Raw genomic sequence first — 20833 nt, forward strand, 5'->3', positions numbered from 1 at the left:
GCTGCTTCATATCTTACATGAGCAGCAGTTGTTTTCAAAGAAAACCTTCAGTGTCTTGGGTGTAAGCCCCTGTCTGTAAAGAAGTAGTGGATATTTCACCAGCAAAAGAGGGTGGGAAAAACAGAAACTGCAGTTGAGCAAGACAAGGAAGTGTGCTCATTACCTTCAGGCAGTGGTAAAGAAATTTAAATTTTAAATGCATTAGAAATTGTTCATGTATTTTAATTAATATATGTAAGTTTTACCTGTTTGTGAAATTAAATACGACCTTTGGGTTGGATAGATGCACGGCTAGCTAGATAAAACATTTAAAATTTTAGCTCTTTAAACACTATTGTGAAGATGAATTAATTTCATTTTAAGATTTTCTTCATTGATCAAAGTGAATTGTAGAATAACAAAAAATGTTTTAACTTAAATGCATGGGTCCTTCTTGACAATAGAATGTCTTTATAATTGTGTGTTTAAGTTGTCTATGGTAAAAATTTTACCACATTGGAACAGGAATGACCAAAAGAAGACCAAAGTTAAGAAGAAAACAAGCAATCCGCAGTTTAATGAAACATTTTATTTTGAGGTAACTTTTTGTGTGTGTTCTTCCTGTTTATCTGTTCTGTGCAACCCTTCAGATATTTTTAAGCAAGCTGCATAGCAATACCTAATGCAGAAAGCTCTCTCCAGGCAAATTGAAGAGCTTTAACTGGCCTCTCAAATGTAAGTGGATGACATAGTTAAATTTCTGTCTGCCAGACAATAGCATTCTCCTCCAATTGCTGTGTGAGAAGTTACTTTCTCACAAGCACATATATGAAGGTAATCCCTATCTTGAATCACTTTATATACCATCTGTTGCCATCTGGAGTTCTGAGATAACTTTAGCCTATCCATGGACTTCTGTTTAAATATTTTCAAGCTTGACCTAAAAAACCCAAAAAACTTATTTATTTAATAAAGTAATATAGTAATTATACCCAAAAAGTTTATTTTATTTTAAAAAGTTAACTTTGTTGTTATTTAGGAGTTGATTTCAATTCTACATGAGTTATCTGACAAAGAAACCATGAGTTTAAATTTTCATCTGATTTGTGTCAGTAATAAAAATCAGATTTGCATTTAAAGCATGCAGTACTGAGAGTTGGAAGGAGTACAACTATTGCATGTGCCTCAAATGTATTATAATTTATTGTGTTTTTATAAATCCTGGTGTGGGACTTGAGTGAGAAATAGTTTCATGCCTATGCACAGTTTCAGTGCATGTGTGTGTCTCAGTTGACCTGCTCAAGAATACTGAGTGTGATTTCTTAAGAAGTTAGATATTAGGATAAAAATGTGATCCAAACCACTCTGGTAACTTTTTGACTTATGATTTATTGGAGTTAAATTGAGAATGCAGTCAGTCAAGAAATGAGGAAACTGTAGATGAGAGGTTACAATTGTGTTGTAACTAGGGCAAGAAAAGTGGGCTTCCTATTTGTTGTTTCTTTAAACATTTCAGAACTGACTTACTTCAATGCTTTCATAGGGCTCATGCTGAAAGAAAAAAAACTTGCCAGTTTCCTGTCATACTACTTGTTGTTTTTTCTAATAGATCTATACTGTAATTCCCTCATTTATCAGCCTTCAGTAGGCTCCACCAGGAACTCTACTTGACCCATTTTTCTCCTGCTTTCTGGAAAAAGCAGTTTGTTTGGCCAACTGACCTTTTTCCTTTGTATAAGGAACAGTAGCTATTTACCTATGCTAGAGGCAGGGAGGGTTTTCTTTGATTTTTGATATCCATAATACAAAAAATGTGTTAATAAGAGGAATTTACTTGCAGGTAACCAGGTCCAGCAGTTACACCAAAAAGTCCCAGTTTCAGGTGGAAGAAGAAGATATTGAGAAACTAGAAGTCAGGTAAGTTATGTGGATTAGAAAGTGATTTCATAGAATCATTAATAAATCATAATATTTTATCATCAAGACAATAAATACCTGTTTTATCTTAGTGTAGTTTCTTAGAATTACTGATCAGACTTGTAGAAAAAATTACAAAGAAAATTTCTTTTTTTTTTTTTACTTGTATTTCTTACTGAGATGAGTTTTTTTATTTTGAAGTAAATAGTGGTAGAGTGTATCTAGCATTCCTATGCCTGTGAGTAAAGAGGTATGAATACCTTATATCAAATAATATTTATTTGGGCAGAAGATTGGTAATAGAACTTGTACTGAAGGATACCAGCTTACCTGATCCTAGTCTATAGTTTCAAATATAGTTGGTTGGTTTAATAAAAAAAGAGGAGAAAGCCTCTTTTATGAGATTCTTACAAATTCACTTTGCTTTTTAGAGGAACATTTGTCTTTCATCTTTTCCTTGCAAATGCAAATACTCAAAGTATGTTCCCCTTTTCTGCTGCTTTCCCCTCAGAGCAGGTCTTTGTGTATTTATGCAATGTAATTAGAACTGCAGAGAGCCCTGTACTCAGTTTCTTGTCTTTCTTGTGCTCCTGCACATACATGCACCAAATTTGCTGAATGACAGAATAGCATATGTTTCCTAACAGGCATCAGAAGAATAATTTAGCAGTTAATCCACATAGCCATTCTAGAACTAACTTAGTATGCGTGTTTTTAACTATTAGCTTCATTAATTAGAACTGTATATTTCATTGTAGATGCAAATATATTTAGAAAAATAGTCATGCCCCAACAAATCTAGTTGTCTTTTTTTTTGTTTTTGTTTTTGTTTTTTTTTTTTTTGTTCTTAACAACTGCTGTCTGTCAGAAATGTCAGAGAGGTAAGAAGTAATAGATCAATCCAGGGTGCATGTGTGGAGCCGGACTCCGTTGGAGGTTGTAAGCGTACGAGCTGCTGCTTGGAGAAACAAGCGCATGTCTTGGTGTGGCATTGCAGTGGCCCAGACTCTAGCAGTTAGGTGGATATTTAAATCTATTGGTGAAAAAGTTCACTTGAATTACCTGAGAAGAAATGTGCACAGTTTTGGGGGTGGAGACTGCGCAGAAGCCGTACATTGTGCCAGTCACTTTTGTTTACTGATGCAAGGTCTGCAAGTCTTAACTTTCACTGTTTGTTTCTTTATCTGTTCTTTATGGATTAATAAGTCACTTGTTTGAGTCTTCCTGGTTTATTTAGAATGGAGTGAGATTTCTAACATTTGCTGCCTGCATGCATGTGGATTAGTGCTGTAAGGCAGTTATTGTAAACTTGCTTATTTCTCTCTGGGAGAAAAGAAAATTAAGCAATGTTCTTGTTTTCAGGGTTGACCTATGGAATAATGGGAATCTGGTACAAGACATCTTTCTAGGAGAAATTAAAGTTCCTGTGAAGGTGTTAAGAAATGATTCCTTTCAAGCATGGTGAGAAATGGTGATTCAGAAGTGAATTTGCTTGTCTTGCACATTTTTTTTTGCAAAGGATATGTTTTATTTTACCTATTCATTAAACCATGTCTTCCTGTTCTAATCTAGGTGAAACATGTTTCTAGAGTTTCCCTGCTTAGTAAAGTACCCTTGTCAGCAGGTACATTTAGCTCTGCTCTTCCCCATGTCTGCACCTAGTCACAGAATAGTTGGTGTTTGAAGGGGATGAGTGGAGAGTGAAGGGAAGATGGACTATAGCTGTCTTTTGGTCAGGTTACTGGACTTCAGTGATCTCTGTGTGCTCTTCAGCTTACCCAGCAAACCTGGAGCTTCTCAGAATTGCATCACTCATAATTCAATTCCTAAGTCAGACTTCCAGAATGACCAGTGAGGAATTTATTTGATCATTAAGTATGGATTTTTTTTTTCTTCCTTGGGGAGACTCTGAAAGTATCCTCTAGAACCAACCCAGCATCATATCAGGGGAGCAGTCACAGGACCTGGAAGGGTGAGGTGTGAAGGGAGTTCAGGCAAGAAACACTTCTGTGTGGGACATCTCAGCACCCTCCTTTCTGATGTTTTTGGAAGCAGGAGCCCATCTCTAGCTCCTTTGCTGTCCCAAATGCTTGGCAGCAGGAAGGGATGAGTGCAAGGGATTTGAGTGCCTCCAAGTGTGTAAAATATTCTGCTTTTAGTGAACCTTTTAGTACAGGAAAAAGCATGGAGGAAGCGCTTTCGTATCCACACAGAAAACAGATGGGAAGAACATGTGCAAATAGGAACTAAATGGAACACAGGTCTTGGCCAGGAACCATTATGGCTCTGCTCCATGTACCCACCTCAGGCTCCAAATGTCTTGGATGCTGAACTCAGACTCTTGGTGTTTGAATGTGATCCTGTAGGTGTTTGTGTTGGAGTTTCTGGTTTTGCACGGTGTATTGCAGTCACAGGCTTGTTCTGCCAGTCTCTCATCAACAGCTGTATGACCATATTAACATAAAAACAGGCCTCTGTCAACAACCTGCAGAGAGAAAGATTGTATCAGCATGGGCTCATTGCCTGTGAGCTGTGTTTGTGTAGCTGTTTGAATTGACCAGTCTGATCTCCTGGTTGTAGAGGTCCAAATACACATGATTGTAAAAGAATATTTGGAGATGGGGTTTCAGTTTGTTGGGGTGATTGTTAAAACTACTGTGACACTGCTTAAAAGCTGTGAACATTTTTGTAGGGCTACACCTCCTGTTGGAATGCAGTGAAACTGCAGCCAGTGAATTGTTCAATGGATTTCGTATTAAGAGTAGAAAAAAAATATGCATTTTCCCTATATCTTGTTTCTCAAGAGTGGAGCCTGTTAATATTATGTGTTTTTTCTGGTCTCAGACAAGACCATTTTAACTCTTCACATTACTTGTTTCACTTGCAGTGTCCAACACCCTAAATATAACCTAGATGTAAAATGAGATGTCCCAGTGTAGTCTCAAACAATTCCTGCTATTCCCTGTTAACCTACAAAAAGTATATCCTATTCTACTGTTTGCAAAGATGTGAGAAAATAAATTTAAGTTCCATTATGTGCTAAAGATGAATTAAATGCTGCTCATGTTTTTACTTTTGTGTCTCAAGGGGGGGTTTTTGTGAATTTTTTACCAGTTTTCAGATACAATGCATGTATACTGAAATAGTTAAATGTGATACTTTGCTTTATTATGGAATTAGTCAAATGAATGAAATAGGTATCTAATATTTTATAATTGTCCTATTGCTTACAGGTACTTACTTCAGCCAAGAGAAAATGGAAACAAGTCTTCAAAAACTGATGATTTGGGATCACTTAGATTAAATATCTGTTACACTGAAGACTGTGTACTTCCATCTGAGTACTACACTTCTCTAAGGAACTTGCTGCTAAAATCTTCAGATGTTCAGGTACTTTTGTTGAAAACTTCATTGAAGTGAAACCTAAAAATGGATTATGCAGTTGTGAGACAATATGAATTACTCATATTTAGATGATGGGTTTTCTTTCTTTGTATAAATTACTTCTGTCACACCCAGATGAACAGCTTCTAGAGCTCTTACTTCTGCTCCAAGATTTTCTTCTTATTTTAGAAGAACCAGTGGAGACAGGAATATAATCTGTGCTATGTGCCTGGAGGAGATAAAATACTTTTTTCTTTTTGGTTGTTCTTTTCAACATTGTATTTTTCCATTGGCATCTATTGGCTTCTTGGATTTAGAGATTTTCCAGGGACACTGATTCATTATTGGCACTGAAGGGCAGATAATTAACAAAAAGGATCTACTTCAGAGTTTCTTTCAAACTCTACTTCTGAATTGCTTCTGCCTTCCCCAGGATGTTAATCAGCATGACTGGATTTCTCACCAGGACATGGTGACAAAGAGGGAAGTGTGGTAGAGTGTTTGCATAACACTGGGACAGGAATCAAACTGTAGCAACCAGACTTTATATTCCGAGGTCTTGTACAGCTTTTTATCGATTCAGTGTTAGTGAAATAGTGACAGAGGAGAAGAAAGCTAGAGGAAGCAGCTGTGACTCAAGTTTTTGCTGGCCCATATTCAAATACTGCTTCACTGGAATTCAGGAATAGCTGAGTATATAGGTAGCAGCAGTCAGCAGTGGTCTTTTCTACTGAAATAATTTAGGTTTTGTATTGAAATTCCCTAATGTACAGCGGTAGCAAACACTTGAGAAGGGTGAGAACTTTATTTTAATGTCCCCTGATTGTAGTTTTAAAAGTCCTATGAAGATACATGACATTTTAGTAAAACAGCTGCTTTCTGTCTCTAACTTGGGTTGGTGACAAAGCCACAGTGTAACCCTTTAGGGGATGAGATGAGTAGCTGCTGAATTCCATTCTTAAGTGTATTTATAGAGTGGATAATATTAATTTTCAATTAACTATCTCTGAAATGAAAGCTTTTAATTGCCATGTTACACAGCAAATATTGAAACTTTCTGTTAACAAACTATGTCATTTGATTTGAGCTGTACTTTTTCAAATACAGAAGGAACATTTAACTACTTTACTCAGATACTGTATTCTGCTTTCTCACAGCCCATTTCTGCATCTGCTGCCTACATTCTGAGTGAGGTGTGTCGAGACAAGTGCGATGCTGTGCTGCCCCTGGTACGGCTGCTGCTGCACCACCATAAGCTGGTTCCCTTCGTTGCAGCAGTGGCAGAACTAGATCTGAGGGACACCCAGTATGTATTTCATGTTTATTGATGTCATGCTTTCTAAAATTCATCTTAGAGTTCCAATGGGGCTTCACGATACAACACTGATAAGTAAGCCCTTTGGTTTCTTTTTCTCAAGTAAAACTGACTAAATATATTCATCTTTTCATGCCAATTTTTAAAAACATTCATTAAAATAATTTTGGATCTGGGAGTCAGAGTTAAGGGTGCTGGACAGTTTGGTCAAACTTTGTCTTAGAGTACATAGTTTTTATTTTAAATGTCTTTATTTGGCCACTCTTCAAATTTTACTGCGCATTGTATCGAAACTTATGAACTTAGATGGAACATCTTTAAATTGGTGAAAATCTTATCCTGTTATCTTTTACATGTGGCTTAAATGAAGGCTACTCTTTTTCTGCAAAAATGCCATGTAATTAAGAATGTGGCCTGCATGCCTTGCAGGTAGGAAGCACAGGAGTTTTCCAAGTAGCAGCATATGGTCTGTGAATTTGCAGCTCTGTGGTTAGGAGAGAAATAAGGCAGATGTGAGTAGCAACCAGTGCACTGCCAGGTCATATCCAGTGGAGGTGTGGCAGGGCTTTTGTCACCACAGGACAGTTGATTTCAAAGCACTTAGTCTTGATTTAAATAATGTGAGACAGCTTAACTGTGTAGAAAGAGGTGACTCATAGAAAATAATTTTCTAAACTTCATTTTAGTACACACATTCCATTGTAATTGAACTGTAACAAAGGCAGCTTAAACTAAATCTCTCAGATTAGAAAGATACACTTTGCACAGCTGGCTGTCAGTTTTCTTCAACAACTATAATGAATAAAAACCTTGGATTAAATTATCTTTTGGTTTAAGTGTCTGGGTTTATTGGTGTAGTGTAGTAGTGTGCTATAGCTCCAGACCTTTTTTACCATGACTGCTGCAGGAGGAATTGTATATTGCTGAGGTACAATTTTCATTATTTTGGAATTTTCTCCAGTTGTTCTTTCTCATGTTCCACACTACACTATAACTTTAATTGTATAAAATTTCTTAGGCTTTTTCTTATTTTTTTTTTATGTTCCTGGGTTTGGTAATTGCTGTAATAATATTCTTGTTTTACTCTTTTTGTTACTGAGTGCCATTAGAAGCTTGGTGCATGTGTTCTGGGATTCCTAATTAAAATATATTACAAATACTTTTAAAATATTTAATAGCAAGATAGAGTATAAATTGAATTTTTTTACTGAACTTGTTTTTTCCTTGCTCAAATAAAATAACTTCTTTTCTTGCAGAGAAGCAAACACAATCTTCAGAGGCAACTCACTTGCAACTCGGTGTGTGGATGAAATGATGAAAATAGTGGGGAAGCACTACCTAAAGGTTACTTTGAAACCTGTTATTGATGAGGTATGTTATCCTGCTGAAACTTCTTTGGGGAAGCTCAGCCCCCTGTGGTATCCTTCTCTGTGAGATAGACATTCCTGTTTCAGCTCTCTGGTAGGAATCACTCAGGTAGGGGCATCCTAGAGGAAAAATTAATTGAGCAATAATTGCTGAAGTTTAGTGGGAGGAGCTGTGGTTTGTCATTTATGTTCCAGATGCTTCAAAATAAACAGTCAATGAAAGTCATTGCAGCCTCCCAACACGTTGCAGAATTTGCCCATGTGATGCTTTATGTAATCAATCCATCTGAAAAGGCACAAACAAAAGTGAGGATGGTCATTGCATGTTGGTAAAGATGGTTAGGACCTATTTAGAATTTTATTCCTAAATATAAGAATCTAGTTTTTAACAGGTGCATTTCCATACTTCGTCTCAAAAATTGAACTCCTATAGTTTTGTTTGTTTCTTTCAGATATGTGAGTCGCCTAAACCCTGTGAAATAGATCCCATCAAATTAAGAGAGGGGGATAACGTAGAAATTAATATGGTGAGTTTACCAACTGGTTTAAAAATCTGAAAGAAGCATTTTTAAAAGCAGTCTTTGTAATGGAAAATGAGTAACTCATAGTAGCAATATAACTCTGTTTTCAGAGTAAACAAAGAAAAAGCTGTATTTTCTTACTCCTCTTTATGAAGACAGCAATGGAAAAGTCCAGTGGAAAATGGGACAGAGAGGAGAAGTTAAAGATGACAGTCATTCTTATCAGTTTTTTTGGTGTTTTGATTCCTGATGTCCTATATTCAGCATCTAGATTGATGTACCTAATTAGAAGTGTTCTAGCATTTTTCATTGAAGTTTTGCTGGCTGCTTCCCTCTTACCCCAGAGTATGCTGATGTTGAAGGCAACAGTTGCTGCAATAAAGTTAACGTTCACTTGATATGCATGGGAAATGTTCCTTCCTTGTTGTCAAATGACAAAAACAGGTATTGATAGGTAGTTTATATTGCTAGACACTGCTTATATACTTTTAAGTAAATATCATTAAACTACCTTTTAACAGTAGTAATGCCATATAAACATTATGAGGCTTTTAAAATATGCACTGTACTAGAATTCTGTATTGAATAATCAGACAGTGTTATGTTTGTGCCCAGGGAAAAGAAAAGGAGAAATATGAATGTTCATGGTCTTAAAAAATACCTTTTTTCATAATTGCAGGAAAATCTCCGCTATTACGTGGACAAAGTGTTCCGTGAAATAGTGCGGTCGAGTATAAGTTGTCCTACACTAATGTGTGATGTGTTTTATTCTTTGAGGCATCTGGCTGCCAAAAGATTTCCAAGTAAGTGTTCTCTAAGAACTTCTGAAAGTGGTGTTCGGACTGAAAACTTCTGCAGTTACCTTACAGGGATTGTTAAAATTCTTATCTTGTCCGAGGCTGTGCCCTGAACTTTGACAGGCGTTTGTTTTTCTGTCAGGCTGTAAGTTATAGTGAAACTTTATGGTCAGTCAAGAGACATTTTTTGTATTCTGACACAAAAATATAGCAAATCAGAAACTGCAAGACAGCAGCAAATGAGAAGTCATCAGAAGAGTACAAGATAATATTAGAAAAGCACAAGTAGTACAGGAAGTGATTTATTTGAAAGACTTAAAATTTTTAAGAGCTCTTCTGTTTGTTGCTTCTAAAGAAACAGGATGTGAACTTGAAAATCAATTTAGCATTTGCATCTTTACATGAACTGTCACTGTTTACAATGGCCAGCACATTCATAACTTCTGTGAAGTTAGCTTTAGTACTGCTATAGCTAAAGCAGTTATGGGTAGTTTTGAGGAGGGTGAATAGTAAAAATTAATTATTAGGTTTGTAAATGTGACCAGTATTAGAATAGCTTTATTCTTTCAGAATGCTTTTAATATAGGAGTAATGTAGTGGGTCTGAAGTACTCACACTTGAGTCAATTAAAATCTGAATGTCCTGTAATAAGCTACAGGTGAAGAGTATGCTCCTCATAATGTGGAACATTTCACTGATTCATGTTTGTCACTGAAACTGAGCCATAAATTACTCTAGTTCAGACAGTTCTTTCAGAAAAGCTGACTTAACAGATCAGATTGAAGTGGTCATTAGAGTAAGAATGTGACCTTACTGTATTTCCCAGTATAAAAACAGATATACCCAAAATATTTAATGAGAAAATTCTCTTTTACATCATCAAAATTATATAACAGCAGTGTCGCAGACATCTTTTCACTAAAAATCCTTTCTTTAGGATTTTTCCTTCTGAGAAGCTAAGAGGCCTCAGAGACAGAATGCAAACAATGGTTATCTGCTGCTGTGGAATGCAACAGGTCCACCTGTGATTGGCCCATCTTGGATGTTTTTAATTAATGGCCAATCAAGGACCAAGCTATCTCGGACAGAGTCTGAGAGCTGTGTTTGTTATCATTCCTTTCTTTTCTATTCTTAGCTTAGCTAGCCTGCTGAGGAAACCTTTTCCTTTCCTTTTTCTTTTTAGTATAGTTATAATGTAATATATATATGTATATATATATATATATATATATATATATATAAAATAATAAATCAAGCCTTCTGATCATGGAGTCAACATTCTCGTCTCTTCCCTCAGCCAAGAACCCTTGTGAACACAGTCACAAGCAGGAGTTTATGATGCAACTCAGAATTGCAATTATATTTGTTCCTATGTGTTGACTGTATTTGTCATGCAGCATTAATGTATTTGAATTATCAGTGAGTAGCTTTCCAGGTGAAAGAATCCAATAGCCCCAGAGTTTAGAGGCAGTGTCTGCAGTGCTTTGTCTCTGGGTGCAGCATCCAGCCAGACCTAATCAACTGTGTATGTAAATGCTTGCAATCATCTCATTGTTTCTCCCAGTGGAGCTGATGAGCCAGTTGTATGGGAATAGAACTTCTTTTCAGATAAATTAGCAGTAAACACTCCACTATAAGGAGAAAATTTCTTACCATGACCACCTTTCTCATTTCATGCACTTCATTGATTTTCTATTCTATTTTAAAATATGAATGTCTCCTCTGATGTTATCTTCTTAAGGATTTTTATGTTAACTGTCTTCATGGTTTCCTAAGTTCAGTGCATGTTACATTTCATGGTTTTTCTCTGCAGATGACCCTCATGTACAGTATTCTGCAGTGAGCAGCTTTGTGTTTCTTCGTTTCTTTGCTGTAGCCGTAGTCTCACCTCATACTTTTCATTTACGACCTCACCATCCAGTAAGTCTTGTGAAGCTTTGTTCTGTTTTATTCATACTGTCAGAGCTGTTGGTTTGGGAAGGCATAAGTTACTTTCAGTAACTGGGAAATAAGATGACTAAATGTCTCTAGGTTCAGTTCCCAAAGGAAATAAGATATTTACAATTCTTAAAGCATCAGATATTTCAGTCTTTATGGGGTGTTCTCAAATGATGTGGAAGAGCTTTCAATATTAAAGATGCTGTGCTTTTTTTGGGAATGTGCTTCTGGGGTGAAATAACAACATGACCTGAGGGTCCTTTAAGGTATAGGCCTAAACTGCCTTGGTTCTTTCCACCAAGGAAATTAAACATCCAGACATTTATTGCCATGTGGGTCTTAAGCAGAGGTTGTAGCATTATCCAGTAATTGGTTGGTATATTTGTCCTGGACTCCACTAGTTGCAATGGCTTGACAGATTTTCTAGTTTTGTTTGTCAAGTAGATACACAGTATAAAACAACTTCAAAAACAGGAATATCGATATTAAAACCCTGTATTATTTTTCACATTAAATTCAGAAAATATATGAAATCTGCTTCTCCAGAGGTTGTCATTATTACCTTATTTTATTTACTTAGGTGTGTTGTGCCTTCAAAAGAAAAAGATACACTTATTCTAATTCATTGCTTTGACATTATCCAGATTTTTGAGTAAAAAAAATTACATGATTTTAACATTTGAGGGTTAAACATCTAAAAGGGAACAGCAAGGCCACTTTTGGAGGCTGTGTTTATAGTTCTGTATTAAAATGCAATTGGTGAGGTAGGAAACACACCAAGTAAAAGCATTAAAGATGAAGTTTTAAATTTCACTTTTTATTGTGAAAACTTGGACCATTTGTCCTGCAGTATTTCATTATGTTTATTATTCAGAAGTTTGTTAGATGTGTAGTAATGATTACAGGATTTGAGGGTTTCTAGTGTTTTATATGTAAAAATGTTTCACCAGAACTAATATTAAATTCTAGTGGTAATGACTAAAACAATAAACACTATGCAGTAGCTAATAAACTAGATAATATTTCATGCACATTTTTTTTTCTTTTGGGGGAAAGAAAAGGAATGAAGATGTACCAGACTTACTACATTGTGTAATATACTATCTTTCTTGACTTTTTAATTTTTTAATCAGTTCTACCTGGAACTGTGAAAACATATGACTTCTGAATTTTGTTTCATTGTTTTAGGATGCACAGACTTCTAGAACATTAACTCTTATATCAAAAGCCATCCAGACTTTGGGGAGCTGGGGAAGTTTGACCAAAAGCAAACTTGTAAGGCTATTAAAATTCTTTCTCATTTCAAACATTCTGTCTATTGAAAATTCCTATAAAAGTTTATTTATGTCAATATACTTTTCCTTTCAGTCAAGTTTCAAGGAGACATTTATGTGTGAGTTTTTCAAAACATTTCAAGAAGAAAAATTTACTGAATCTGTTAAAAAGGTAACTTTCAACTGTATTTTATTTTATTATTGTTGGTGTAGCTGATCAGTCTTCATTGTTAAACGTTTGTGTCAGTGTTCAGTTTTCTACTAGAGAGAAAAAGTTGTGGTCTGTTTCAGACATTAAAAAAACCCCAAACCAAGAAACATTGCAAAACCATACACAAGAGTTGCACATAATGAACTAAGCTAAATTAGTTTAAAACTAAAGTGTACATTTTTTGAAAGAAATTGTTATTGGGTCTGCTGTTAAGAAACTCATTAAAGAAAGCTTGTGTGACCTCTGGGCATCCCTTGTTACATTGTTCCTAGGCCCTGCCATATATATAAAATATATATATAAAATAACTGTTCTGTTCAAGGAGAAACTGTACATTTATATTTTCAAAATAGCTTTTGGGGTTTTGTGTTTCTGAATATTGTATATTTATACTCCCTGTGGTTTTTTTCCTTAAGTTCCTGGATGATGTTTCCTCTACTGAGAGTAAAGAGCCCAGTGGTGTGAGCGAGCCAGTACATCTAAAAGAAGGGTGAATACATCTTGAATTTATTTTGTCCATAGGAAAATTGACTTCAGTCTTTTTTCAGTAATGCCAGATTCAGATTAATGCTTATCAAAATGTCTGATATACTGTAGAAATTACTATATTTGTAATTTAGATGATTCTTAGTATGTAGAATTACTTTAAAAGAACAGGTGCAAGCTTTCATAACTCATCTTCTAAATACTTTAAAAAATAATTTAAAGCAGCTGAAAACCTATTGAAGACTGTCTGCATTACTGTCACAGTTCAGTGTGTGCTCTGTGGTGGTTTTTGAGGATTGTGAAAGTGTATTTTAAAATGTGATTAACTTAGAATTATTCTACCTCCTGTGTAAGCCTGGCCAGCTAAATGTTCTGCCTTTGAAGTTAGATAGAAAACTACCCTGTAATTTAAATACTTAACATTTAGTGATAGAATACTCTTATATAGATGGAGGTGAAAGTCACTCTTCCTAAAAAATGAACTCTCTTTTGCTTGATGCTGCTCAAGAATGATGATTTGAACAACATTCATGAGGAAAAAATAGTTTAATTTACTTGAGAATATTTTAATTTACTTGAAAAGCAGGTTTATAAGAAGAAAAGATCAAATGGGCATCCAAATTTCAAACAAGGAAGAGACATGTCTCTTACTACTAAGATACTGAATAGAAATGAAGGAGGAAATTGTAGTAGATCAGCACTTGATTATAGTAATAAATTGAGGGCTGTTGTTCAAAACAAGAGTTAGGAGTGAGTACACTTAAAGTGTACTAAATGCAGTTTGTCTGTCCTTGCTGTTGAGCCATATCCAGTGTCATTTCACTGATACAATTACATGGAGAAAGTGGCAGGAAAGAAAGAATCTTGTAGTTAGAAACACCTTATTCCCTTTTGTGAAAATTTGGAGTTCTTCATCTGGACAAGTTATGTATCCCCTCCAAATGTACTGCTACAAGCACTGGTCTGGACTGTGTGGTTTTCAGACTCCTTTCCTGCTTTTGGAACCCTGCACACCATCACCATAGTGGGAGAGAATCTTGAGGATCTGTTGTGAACAAGTAGTAGATTTTTTTTAATGTACAATGAAGTAGATTTTTACATGATGAACGATAATGTCTTATCTCAGTAAATGGTTTTGAAGACTAATGGTTGCATTTCATTTGATTCTGTCTTTACAGAGAAATGTACAAAAGAGCTCAGGGGAGGACTCGATTGGTAAAAAGAATTTCAAGAAGCGATGGTTCTGTCTAACAAGTAGAGAATTCACATACCACAAACAGCAAGGTAAATAATGTTTATTTAACAATTATTTTTATTTTTCAATCTTGTCTAAGTGTTTGTAGCTTTTTTTGTGCTTTTAAAATGGCATAATTTTTTTCTTTTCCTAAAATACCTATGATTTATTTTAGTTACTTTTGCCTTGATTAATAGAGGCTTCTGTCTGATTCATGCCTATTTTTTCCATAATAAAAATGCATATTTTTAGAGTATGAACTTCAATGTCAGTGCCCTGAGATTATAAAACAGTTCTTAAAGATTGCTTCACTCCTCTGTTTACAATTTCTTACAGATAAAGAACCAATTTTCACTATTCCAATCAAAAACATCCTTGCAGTGGAGAAACTTGATGAGAACTCCTTCAACAAGAAAAATGTGGGTCAAAAGATAGTTTATATCTAATTCTTGATATGTTCTTTAAATAAAAGATTGTAATTAGCTTACAGAGTTAACAAAACCCCCTTAATAAACACTTCAGCAAAAGGTCTTTTATGGATCAGGAATAACAAGCTGTATGCAGTATCTCCAAGTATTCTGAACGTGGAAATCAGCCTGGAAATGTGGCTATCCTGCACCAAGTTTTCTGACTGATTGTGACTTGGCCCCCCTTGCCTAATTTCTGGAATGAAGGTTAAAACTATATAACATAATTACAAAGCAGTTGAAATTATATTATGTGCTAATAGAAATGTAGTGTTACCAAACTTGTATTTATTCCTTTTGGTGAGAACTTCGTGCAATCCCTTCATCAGCTGAGGCAGTTGTCTGTGCTCACAGCCTCATTCTAGCCCTGGAACACATCAGTTATTTCTGTTCTTATGTCAGCCCAAACATCTGAGGCAGTGGTAAAAGAACAGCTGTCACTAAGGCCAGTGATGGCTAAAGGAGAGACTTCTGGCAATCTTCTGTTGCTGAAGCATGAAGGTCATGCTTCTTGAAATCTGGGGTCACACTTAAAGATATGTGGATGAAGAAGACAGAAGATGCATCCTGTTCTAATTTATAAGGGTTCTTTCTTAGATGAGAACACAGTGAGCTTTTCTGCTCTGTGTAGTTGAAAGAGGTGAAAAGTCTGCTTCTCTCCCTTGTCTCACTATCTCTCTTAATTAGAGTTTTTGGAATTGCCCGAGCACTGAAATCTATTTTTACATATTTGAAATTGCTCGGTAACTGTTTTTTTTTTACTCAGCAGAATAATATGTTTCTTCTACAGATGTTTCAAGTACTCCACGGAGAAAAGCCACTCTATATCCAAGCAAATAACTGCGTAGAAGCCAGTGAGTGGATCGAGGCTCTCTGCCGGGTAACCAGGTGCAACCAGAGGAGGCTGAGCTTTTACCACCCCTCTGCTTTCCTGAACGGGAGCTGGCTGTGCTGCAAGGCCACGGCCGAGAGCACCGAGGGCTGCGCGCGCTGCACCGCGTAAGTGCTGCGGGGCTGGAGCCGCTCTGCAGCCTGCACACAGGGGAGCCAGGCTTCCCCTCTCGCTCTGCAGAGCACGGGCATCGGGCACTAACTACTGGGCTTCTCTCTTACTTCGTGTGCCACCCTGTGGAGGGAGCCTGCTCAGCACAAATACCCTGTTTGAAAAGCACAAATACCCTGTTTGAAAAGCACAAATACCCTGTTTGAAAAGCACAAATACCCTGTTTCTGAGATCTCTTCATGCAGAATAATGGATTTAATTCAGATGCCAGGTTGAATGAAGAAATATGACACACCAGGAAGTTCAGCCTGGAAGTCTTCTCTCCTTAATGACTTTTTCTTGTTTTATACAACAGCTTCACATACTTTAAAGGAGTGCCCTAAGAAAGTCAGCTAAATAATCTTGTATGTAGATTCTGACAAATCATTTGGGTTTTGTAGGTATATTAGAAAAATTAATAACATCTTAAAACGGTTTAATGTCTTTTTAGAAGCTGCTGATTTCTGAAAACAAAGAAATGCTGTGATTTCTTTTAAAAATAAATTTATCCTTAACTATGTAGGTTATATAAACTACATACTAAGTTTAGTGAAACTGTCTGTGAGTGATAAACATATTAAAAGTCTATGTGTAATGAAAAAGAATCTGTTTTTACTTGCTTTCTAGAATTATTGATTACCTGTCTTTGTTCACCTTTTAGAGATGTTCCTGCTGATACTCAAATTGAGATTGATGGAGACAGAGAGACAGAAAGAATTTACTCCCTTTTCACTATCAACAGGTCTAAACTACAGAAGTTGGAAGGTACTCAAATGATAATTAAGAAGAATTACACTGATATTCAGTTCTAGTTCTCTAGGCTAAGAATATAATTTTGAACAATTAACTGAATTGTTCATTGTTAATTCAATTAACAATTGAATTAACATTCAATTGAATGTTAATTCAAACAATTGAATTAACATTTCTATTATATTCACCTGAAAATAATAGAAAGTAGAGAAAGAGATAGAAGATAAAAATTCGAAGTGCCCTGGTGTCTGTTCTTCAGGCATTTCTTTACAATAGATATCAGGCATTGTTCTAGTTGAATTTCCATATGTGTAATATTTTTAATAGTTTAAACTGCAACTGTAGGTGGTGCTTTTCTACTTTTGTTGTTCCTTTCCTGACTATGTGATGAATTATATTAGACATGGTTTTGCTGTAAGAAAGCACTGAGCTTCTCTTAATGTGAACAGGAGAGAGCTAGATGCTCAAGATGCTGAGCACAGCTAGCAGAAAATAAGCTATAGCCTTGTAAATACATTTAATTTATACTGCCTTCTGCTTTTATCTTAATCCATTTTATGTATAAGCCAGAGTAACTTTTCATTTCCGAATGTTGGAGTTACCATTTGCATGGGAGTTAGATTTGGTTTTGAATTGTTGTAATTCTAAATGAGATGATTGTGGTGGTTTTTGCAGAGGCTTGTGGAAGTATAGCAGTCTATCAAGGTCCTCGGAAAGAACCAGATGATTATTCTAACTTCACCATAGAAGATTCTGTAGCCACTTTTCATACACTTCAGCAGATAATAGATATAGTAGAAAAGCTGGATGAATCACATGAAAAATACCAGAAGAAGAGATCATCTAGTGCCAAATATGGTAGTGAGTAAGTATCTTGTTTAACTTGGACATTGATAAATGTGTATTTTGAAAAAAATAAATCATGGGGTGAGGCCAGACTTGTTGGGGTAGAGATAATGAAGGTAGAGTTAGACAACACAGACATGGAGAGAATAAGGTACATCATTTGTAGTAGTGCAGAAGTACCAAGTTATAGCAAACTGTCAAAATTTTACTTTTTGACAGAAACATATCTTTTTTACTTTTTGGCAGAAACATATCTTTTAGGTAGCATATTTACTGTTTGTATTTTACTTGCCATACTTGATGATAAATACTGTTTCTTGTGAAGGTAAAAAACTGTTCTTTGGAGTACATTGTTGTTCCAGAGCACATTCTTTAGTTCTCTTTAATCCTGGCTTATGACTCTGGAACACCACTAGCAAGTTTTTAGATTTCTCCTTTTTATCACTAAGGATTGATTGACCAGGAAAAATAGAAAAGCTTAAACCCTGATTTGGTTTGCTTAGGTTAGTGTTTGACACAAGTTGTTCAGAAAAATTGACTGTGATTTAGAAGTCCCATGTGAAAGTAAATGAGGTTTTTGAAAATCACTAAATTTTGCAATTAATGGTAGAAATTGGGATTTTACTGCTTGATAAATTAAAATTGCATGATGAGAACTAGAAGGCAAATGTTAATCTTAAAAGTATTTACATATAATATTTTGGTTTTTTGCAGAGAAAATCCGATTGTTGGAAAAGTTTCCTAATCAAAACAAACTGGCCCACTTGGATGAAAAAAGAAACTGGAAATGTTGTAGTGTTTTGGTTTTTTGTTTGTTTTCTTTTTTTTAATTCATTATATGCATTTTTGCAAAATATTTAAGAATGAACATAAATACTAGTTGTGTTGACAATCTATTTAATATTTAAAAGAAAAATACCTTCTTGGAAATCCAGTTTTTAAGGTTTATTCTCATTTTGCTGAAAAACTTGAAGTTTCAGGTTCTTGAAATAACAGATGTGAATAAATCTGAAGGTTGTTTTGCCATTGTTTTCTTATTGGAAAGAACTTTCTAAACAAATAAGCTTTTTCATGGAAGAAAATCCACACTGCAAATGTTGGTTGGATTACATCTCAGTACATACACTGCAAACTTGCATGAGTTTACCATGAGTGCCTGCCCTGCTGATACGGATCTCGAAATAGAAATCCCAAGATCTTATGATGTGGAAAAGATCTGAAGCTTCACACTCAATGCATTTGACTTTTTTTTTCCTTGTATTAGGTATTGTCAGGACTTGATTTATCTCCAGTTGAAGTTCTACAGAACCATGCAGTATGCTGCAAATAATCTGGACAGCAGATACCAGTGTTAGTTGAGTTATTAAGTACTAAAGAAGAAATCAGGGAACTTACGTTGTACCTCTTGTTTACATTTGGAGTGAGTAATATATGGAGTGACATTAGACCACTATCTATTTTCTTTAGCATTTTTTAAGGTACATTTTTACTTAATCTGAAAAGAAATGCAGGGTAGTAACATTCTTGTTAAATACGTTTGCCTTCAGATAGAAAAATTTAAGTGTGAACAGATTGTGGTTAAGTACTGATCAATTAACATCATCCCATGTATGATTTAACTTCTTTTTATAAAAAGTAATAACTACATCCAGCTCAACTTTTGACTACAAATCTAATAAATAATCTCTATTATAATCACTCAAAGCACTTTAGATATCTGGACTATCCCAGATTATTTTTAGATACTTTGTAGTATCTGCTTGTTATGATCAGTTGAATGATCAACATTGTTTTGTCTTTAAACAATGCTTCAGTGAATATTTTTGTATCTTTAGTTACATAGATTCGTATTTGCCACTTAACACAATTTTAAACTGGCATTCCTGACTTCAGTAAGATTAATTTTTGCTCACTTTGTCTGAGAAGTTAGTTTTCTGCTGAGAAAAAGTATATGTATATAACCAGGAAGAAGCAAAGGTATTAGGTGGCAACTTTGCTTCATCAGTATTAAATACAATGGTACTCGTTGGAATATTATTTTTAATAAAAGTTGTATGTGGTACTTTTATTTTTAAAGCATTTTCTGTGGGGTCTTTTGTTGTTTTGTGGGGTATTTTTTAGTTTTGGTTTTGTTTGTTTTTCCAGTCACGATTTGGCCAAATTAATTAGGAATGTAACTTAGACTAGAAATCCACAATGCTTGAAACAGTAAGGTGTTGGAATTACCACACATTTTTATTATACTGTTGTAAGAAGGCTTTCTATAATGGAAGCAAGGTGGCAAGACAGGATTGAAATTTCTTTGGAATGAATGTAACTTGTTAAAATGACTTCATTTTAATACCAAGATATTTTAGAATATCTGGATTCAGTACTAGGACCAGCAACATCACAATCATTTCATCTCCTCAGCTGGTTTTGTGTTTTCCTTTTTTCACACATTTGATGTGTTCAACAGGACTTTTATTTGCCAACAGTTAAAAGTGAGGGAGAATACAGCAATGCAAATACATGTGTTTTGCCAAGGTCAAGATAAATTGCCATTGATCAAAAACTGCCATTAAACAAAGTTGAATGTGGTTGAGGGTCAGAATTAGGGTTTGTTGTATATGAATTAACCCTGTGGCAAACCCTCTTCCTTGGAGCCATTTTCTGTTGTTTTCAAATTAAAATTTATGAAAAGTTGAGTAGTATACTCTTGCAATGTTGGGGTTTTATAAATATGCACTTTTTTTTTTTTTTGCTTTGGTACTGGAATATTGAGGAAAAAAACCCCCAGAAGGCCATTGAATATTTGTGACCATTAAGATTTGATTTCTCATTTTATAATGTTTTAAAGTACAGTAGATGTTCTAGAATTTAATTAGGTACAAGTAGAATGATTAATAATAAAAGTTGCATTCATTTTGATTAGTCTAGAAAAGTGATGTTATTCAGTAATTAGTTCTGTTAGGATTGTAAAAGTTTTAATGTTATTATGATGATGTATTGTTGAATGTATTTTTATTTAAATTTTATTTTCTTATCAAGACATTAAAATGTTTTGTAACATTGCTTGAGAATAACTCAGAAATAAATGACAACAAACCTGAGATAAGCTGTGTGCTTCCTGTGAGGCCTGGCTGTTTAAAATGGTAGCGTTTAACTGAATGAATGGGGGTTACATACAGGACTTGGGTATAAAGAGAGAAACCTAATTGATGGTGGGGGCAGAAGCCACCAAAATTGACCCCAGATTTCAAAGAATCTCAGAATCACTAGGTTGGAAGATTCCTTCAAGATCATAGAGTCCAAGCCATGCC

The 20833-nt window shown here is 35.1% G+C and overlaps 1 protein-coding gene across 1 annotated transcript in view; it reads left to right on the forward strand.

The window, feature by feature from the left end:
* Positions 1-20628, forward strand: part of RASA2 (RAS p21 protein activator 2) — a 45423-nt gene extending 24795 nt beyond the window's left edge. Inside the window, 19 exon segments of the mRNA XM_036388883.2 lie at positions 505-577; positions 1820-1896; positions 3259-3357; positions 5130-5286; positions 6438-6586; positions 7852-7966; positions 8415-8489; positions 9163-9286; positions 11094-11200; positions 12407-12493; positions 12587-12664; positions 13120-13193; positions 14368-14399; positions 14402-14473; positions 14760-14842; positions 15681-15889; positions 16594-16697; positions 17361-17550; positions 18246-20628. Coding sequence (XP_036244776.1) covers positions 505-577; positions 1820-1896; positions 3259-3357; positions 5130-5286; positions 6438-6586; positions 7852-7966; positions 8415-8489; positions 9163-9286; positions 11094-11200; positions 12407-12493; positions 12587-12664; positions 13120-13193; positions 14368-14399; positions 14402-14473; positions 14760-14842; positions 15681-15889; positions 16594-16697; positions 17361-17550; positions 18246-18276 — 1936 coding nt within the window. The 3' untranslated portion in view covers positions 18277-20628.
* Positions 20629-20833: the final 205 nt, after the last annotated feature.

This window comes from Molothrus ater, chromosome 10, assembly GCF_012460135.2.
Source record: "Molothrus ater isolate BHLD 08-10-18 breed brown headed cowbird chromosome 10, BPBGC_Mater_1.1, whole genome shotgun sequence".
Taxonomy (NCBI): Eukaryota; Metazoa; Chordata; class Aves; order Passeriformes; family Icteridae; genus Molothrus; species Molothrus ater.